This window comes from Condylura cristata, unplaced genomic scaffold (assembly GCF_000260355.1).
Source record: "Condylura cristata isolate star-nosed mole 26May11 unplaced genomic scaffold, ConCri1.0 scaffold00008, whole genome shotgun sequence".
Classification (NCBI taxonomy): domain Eukaryota; kingdom Metazoa; phylum Chordata; class Mammalia; order Eulipotyphla; family Talpidae; genus Condylura; species Condylura cristata.
Window position 1 is genome coordinate 23676926 of NW_004567109.1, and position 6049 is coordinate 23682974.

A 6049-nucleotide genomic window follows, 5' to 3' on the forward strand; every position below is an offset into this window, starting at 1 on the left:
ACCACCACCTAACTGGGTGACCCCAGAAGGCCTGGGGGAAGGATGGGAGGATACTTGGAGCCAGGCTTTGGTAGGGAAGGGTGGGAATAAGTTCTAGTTCCTGTGATGGAAAGGCACTGTGGTAACTGAGCCATCTGGGGTGAAGCCATGCAGAATGCTGCCTTTGCCCTTGAGGTGAGAATGTAGATTGCTACCTCCCATCCCACTGTTAATCAACAGTCTCGAGTACTGAGCCCCTAGTTCTGCCTTGTCTTGTTTTGTCTGAACAAAGGTTAACTTAGTCTGTCACTACTGTGCTAAGCTGGGAGCATGGGACCTGTGAGGGAAGTGGCTGGATAAAATTTCATTTCTAATGGGAATGGGAGACTTCTAGACAGGGGACCTTGGGCTGGAAGGGAGCTGGGGTTGGGTCCAGTTGGGAGGGAAGAAATGGAGTGTGGCTTTGAGTTCCAGGATGGGTTTCAGGTGTGAAGTTATGGAGGCACTTTACATGATTGTAGAGAGGTATAGAAATCAGGGTTAAGCATGTGTGCAAGGAGGTATTGCAGCTCCCAGAGGAAGAGGACGGTGCTACCTCATGTTGTCTGCACACCCATAGCTGCCACCTCTGTGGTATCTGACCAGCACAGGATGGGCAGAGCTTGGTCAGGACCAGGGACAGCTCCCCTCCTGCTGTTGTCTCCTCCTTTAGCAGGATTCCCTTCCTTCCTGTTGGTCAGCTACAGTCCCACTGGACTGGCTCACAGGCACCCCAGACTTCCCCTTAGTAAGCTCTGAAGCAGGAGTAGGCTCTCCTCGCTTCCATCCGTGAGTGTCTGTGTGTGTCCTTGGAGATGATAGGAGAATTAGTTGCTGCCACATTAGCCCCACTCCTGCCTGTTTTTTTCCCAGTCTTTGCACAAATTCTGTGCTCTCCATTTTTCCTCTTTGTTCAGTCTCTTCCCATAACAACCAGTATCATCTCACTCTCATCGGTCATCTGAGGCCACCCTGGCCCCTTTCCCCTACTCCTCCTTGGTCTCATTCTCACCTTCTTGATTTCTCACTTCTGGGTATGTGGAGATGTGTCACCTACTTTTAGTCTTCCTATATGATGTTCCCAGATGTCTCACCACCCCCACCCCATGACTAAATGTAACATATAAGCTAGGAGAAGGAAGGCCCTAGAGCCCAACTTCTGATATCAGAGCTGGTTAGATAGTGATTTTCCACTGACTTGCTGTATCTCGTTAGGTGTTTAGCCTCTTTGAACCGTTTCTTGAACTGTAAAACAGGGCAATTCTTTTTTTCTTTCTTTTTCTGTGTATAGTATTTTTATTGTCATTTTAGCTTATTTTTATTGTCTATTTTTTTTACATCATTCTTCACGTACATACAATGTATGTTGTTATATTGTGTATAGTCCCGAGAAATTCCCAGCAGCAATTCAACCGTGTACCATCACCGTAGTCCCTGGTGCTCCTCCCACCCCTGTTTTGATCTAATTTCCTCCTTTCCCCACTGAAGAATGTTTCCGGTTTATAGTTGCCTAAAACAGGGCAATTCTTACTCCAAAGACCATCAACTACTCTAGTAGTGTGGTGGCGGCTCTTGAACAGTCAATTCTCAATGTTTGCCTGATTGATCAGATTGCTTGTGAGGATAATGGTGAATGCTTCTAGTACATGTGATGTGCAAGTCTGATGACTAAATTTATGTCACCCAACAATCCTATTAGGAGTACTAATGTTAGAACCCCAATTTAGAGATGAAATAGTCTTAGCGACCGTAGGTAACTTTCCTAAGATTCTAAGCAAGTCCTTAAGTGGCTGAGCTTAATATTCATGCCCAGTTTGGCACTTGAATTAAAAATTTCGGAGTGCTACCTGCCACATGATAAGATGCACATTAAGTGCCTAACAGTATCCAGCGGACAGGACCTGCTCAACTAGAGTGTCAGTGCTTCTGCTCAACTGGAGTGTCAGTGCTTCTGAGGACGCACGGGTTGATGCAGTGAGCCGCAGAAGTCGCTGCGGGGAGGGCAGGCTGGAAAACTACAACACCCAGAAGCCACCGTGCCTTCCTCTGCGACAGTTCCGTTCGGGCTCAGGCAGCGCATTGGTGCTCTCGGAGGCTTGTCGAGGATTGGAGGGCGAGAGCTGCGCCTGCTTAGGATTGGTCAGGCTGCCGTCGGCCGCGCCACGGGAACCCGGAAGTGGTCTTGCCTGCGGGCTCGTGGGTGGTGGGTTAACGTGTTTGGCTTGGTGGTTCGCTGGCCCGCCGGCCTCAGACTGCCGCTTCGCCTTCGGACCGGCGGCGAATCTCCGGAGCCCGTCTGACCCGTTGAGGGCTGCTTCGGAGGACCTGCAGCTGTTTCCCGCCGCCCAGTCAGTGCCTCATGGAGTCTACGTTCAGCAGCCCCGCGGAGGCGGTGATGCAGCGAGAGGCGGGCGCCGCGGGGCTGCCCACCCCTCTCGCAGACCTGGACCGAGTGTACGAGCTGGATCGAGTCGTTGTATTTGTGCGCGACCTGGACTGTCAACGGGTGAGAGCAGTTTAGGGAGGGTTGATCGCCCAGAGGATCGGTATCGTGGGAGAATGGGGTGACAGAGTTGGGTGAGGGGCTTGAAGGTTGTGTAACTAGCGACTCCGGGAAGGCTTTCCTTGAAGAGACCCTCGGCGGGGAAGTGTCCTTGACTCCGCCGCTTATACGTTTAGGTAGCCTTACAGTTCCCTGATCAGCTGCTGGGAGATGCTAGGACCGTAGCCGCACGACTGGAGGAGCTCACGGGGTCGAAGATGTTCATTCTGGGGGACACGGCTTATGGCAGGTGTGAACTTGAGCTTGAGGGTGGGGTAGGTCGAGGGGTCCAGGGCTTATGGTGTTTCCTTCTTCTGGTAGTATCTGCTCCCAATCCATGTATTTCTTCTTTGCGTTGTCTCCTTTCCTGACACCTAGCTCCCTTAACGGGCTGTCTTTTTATCAAATCGTTTTCCTACTGACCATGTTTGCTATTGATGACAGCAGCTCTCTTGAGGAGAATCCCTCTCACTGATGGTTTTTCCTCTGCAGCTGCTGTGTGGACGTGCTGGGTGCTGAACAAGCTGGAGTTCAGGCCCTTGTGCATTTTGGCCCTGCCTGCTTAAGTCCTCCAGCCCGTCCACTACCTGTCGCCTTCGTCCTTGGTCAACGTTCTGTGGCCTTGGAGCTCTGCGCCAAGGCCTTTGAGGCCCAGAACCCAGACCCCACTGCCCCTGTGGTGCTGCTGAGTGAGCCGGCCTGTGCCCATGCTCTGGGTGAGGGGTTTGCCTGTACATGCAGAAAGGGTGGACCACCTGTGCCCTATCTTCTCCATCTCAGTATGCTGGCATAGAGCTCTTGTAATGGGCTTGAACCTAGTCTTTGCTTTTGGGTCATAGTTGGTCTCTTGGGATGGGGGGACTCCTGCCTCCCAGCTTTCAACTCTGACACCACCTCCTTCTTCCAGAGCCCTTGGCCACTCTTCTGCGTCCACGGTACCAGGACCTGCTTGTCTCCAGCCCAGCTCTTCCCCTGCCAGTGGGCTCCCACGACCCAGGCCTCGAGCTCCTGGAGCGTTTTGGACGTCGCTTCCCACTGGCTTCAGGGCGGCGTCTGGAAGAGTATGGTGCCTTCTATGTGGGGGGCTCTGAGGCCAGCCCTGACCTCAGCCCAGACCTGAGCCAGCTGCTCTTGGGCTGGGCACCAGGTCAACACTTCTTTTCTTGCTGCCCAGACACAGGGCGGACTCAGGATGAGGGTGCCCGAGCTGGGCGCCTCAGAGCACGTAGACACTATCTGGTGGAGAAGGCCAGAGATGCCCGTGTGGTTGGGCTGTTGGCAGGCACATTAGGTGTGGCCCGACACCGTGAGGCCCTGGCACACTTGCAGAAGCTGACTCAGGCTGCTGGCAAACGTAGCTATGTGTTGGCCTTGGGTCGGCCCACGCCTGCCAAACTTGCTAACTTTCCTGAGGTGGATGTCTTTGTGCTGTTGGCCTGTCCTCTGAGTACCCTAGCCCCCCAGTCTTCTGGTGGATTCTTCCGGCCTGTACTGGCACCATGTGAACTGGAAGCAGCCTGCAACCCCGCCTGGCCACCTCCAGGCCTGGCTCCCTACCTCACACATTATGCGGACTTACTGCCTGGTGAGTGGTGGGGCACTGCCTGAACCCACAGTGCTGGGAATGTGGAATAGGGACCACCATGGATCCTCTTTCTCCCTCTCAGGCTCTCCCTTCCATGTGCCCCTGCCGCCACCTGACTCAGAACTATGGGCCACCCCAGATGTGTCGCTCATTACTGGGGAGCTCCGACCCCCACCTGCCTGGAAACCATTAAAGGACCCTGGATGCTCAGCCCTGACCCAGAGACCTCAGTTGGAAATGATTGAGAGCAGTCCTGCAGGTAAAGTGCAAATTCTCCACCCCCAGCTGAACTCTTCTCCTGGATTCAGCCCACTTAGTCTCAACCCCTTTCTCGGCAGCCTCATTCCTTAGTTCTCGGAGCTGGCAAGGGCTACAACCCTGCCTGGGCCAAACACCAGTGACAGGCGCCGTGAGAGGAAGACGGGGGATTGCCATCGCCTATGAGGATGAAGGAAGCAGCTGATACCATGTGGGGGCAGAGACACAGGTGGACTTAGAATCGCTGCTAAGACCTTTAGTGTCCCCTGCACCAACCTCACCTCTCTGCCAGGATCCTTGAAGGAGCCTGGATGAAGGGAGGGCAGACAGCTCTTCATCGAGGAGAGGATCCAGTTCTGTGCTGTCCTGGCACTGGCACAAAGCTTTGCTCATATTGGCTTAGTGAATGCCTGTAATTGAGTGATGGAGATTGACTTGGGTCTTTCCTGAAGCCACTGGGCCCATCTGTCTTCCTGGGAGCAGCCTGTGCCTCTGGCCAGTTACAGGTCCTGTTGTGCAGTTAAGGGTCTGTCCTTTCAAAGGCAGGTTCTAGAAATTGTTGACCAGGGTTTGTCGACCTTGGTACTATTGACATTTGGGGCCAAATCATTCTTGAGAGGGGCTGTCCGGTGCATGTGTATAGATGCCAGTGTAATACTCTTACCCAGTTGTGGTAACCAAAAATGTTTCCAGATATTGACAGTGACCTCCGTGGGGACAAAAGTGCTCCCACTAGATACATGTGGCTCTTTTTAGATAAATTTACACTAAGATTGAAAACTCAGTTTTTCAGCCACACTAATCACATTTCAGCACTCAGATAACCACATGAGGGGTAACACAGCTGTCAGACATGTCCATCATGGAAAGTTCTGTTGGAATTGGATGGGTCTGCACTGACTTTGATTTGTTCTCAGGGAGAACACAGAAAACTTGAATAAAACAGAGACTTTTTCTCCTTTGTTTCTTTTTATTCATCAAAAACTTCAGGTCCTGCACAGGTTCTCTAGACAGAGATCTGAGTTATGTTTGACAGGATTTTTGTCCTCACAATGAAGTTTGATAAAGGGACAATTAAATAGACAATTACCACTCAGGGCAACAGTGAGGAGGGCAGTGGAGCCCAGATGGGGTTTGGGGGGATGATACCTAAGCTGAATCTCTTGAGGAAAAAAATTATCAGGTGAAAAGAATATCTGAGCAAAGGGTACACCATCTTTAAACACCAGCATTGTGGGTACTTGAAGCAAAGTGGAGTTGAAGACCAGAAGGACTGACGTGAAATGACCCACATTTACTAAGACTGTTGACATAATGTCAGTGCCCAGGCTGTTGAAGAAGCAGGTGAATAAGGGAGATGTGGTCTGTGCCCTCAGGTAGTGCCCAGGCTATTGGCCAAGGTAGAGCCATAAATTGAGCATAGTAACTGGGACAAGGTGGGCACCAGTCATGCATTCTATAAATATATTTTGAGGACCCACTGTGCCAGGCACTGGAAATGCAGCACTGAAAACAACTTCATTTCATGTTCGGTGGGTGGATGGGCAGGTGGTCACGCTAGGGGAGAAGGATTTAATATTCAGTATGTCAGATGGTAAAAGTAAATACGAAGAAATGCAGCTGGGAGGGAATGTACTGGTGAGAGG

At 51.8% G+C, this 6049-nt stretch overlaps 1 protein-coding gene across 1 annotated transcript; it reads left to right on the forward strand.

The window, feature by feature from the left end:
- Window positions 1-64: 64 nt before the first annotated feature.
- On the forward strand, window positions 65-5364 carry DPH2 (DPH2 homolog (S. cerevisiae)). The gene is made up of 6 exons (XM_004678905.2): window positions 65-2524; window positions 2698-2810; window positions 3053-3276; window positions 3468-4145; window positions 4228-4404; window positions 4484-5364. Exons 1-6 carry the CDS (start codon window positions 2378-2380, stop codon window positions 4606-4608), a joined length of 1464 nt encoding a protein of 487 aa, XP_004678962.1. The 5' UTR covers window positions 65-2377; the 3' UTR covers window positions 4609-5364.
- The last annotated feature ends 685 nt before the right edge of the window (window positions 5365-6049 follow it).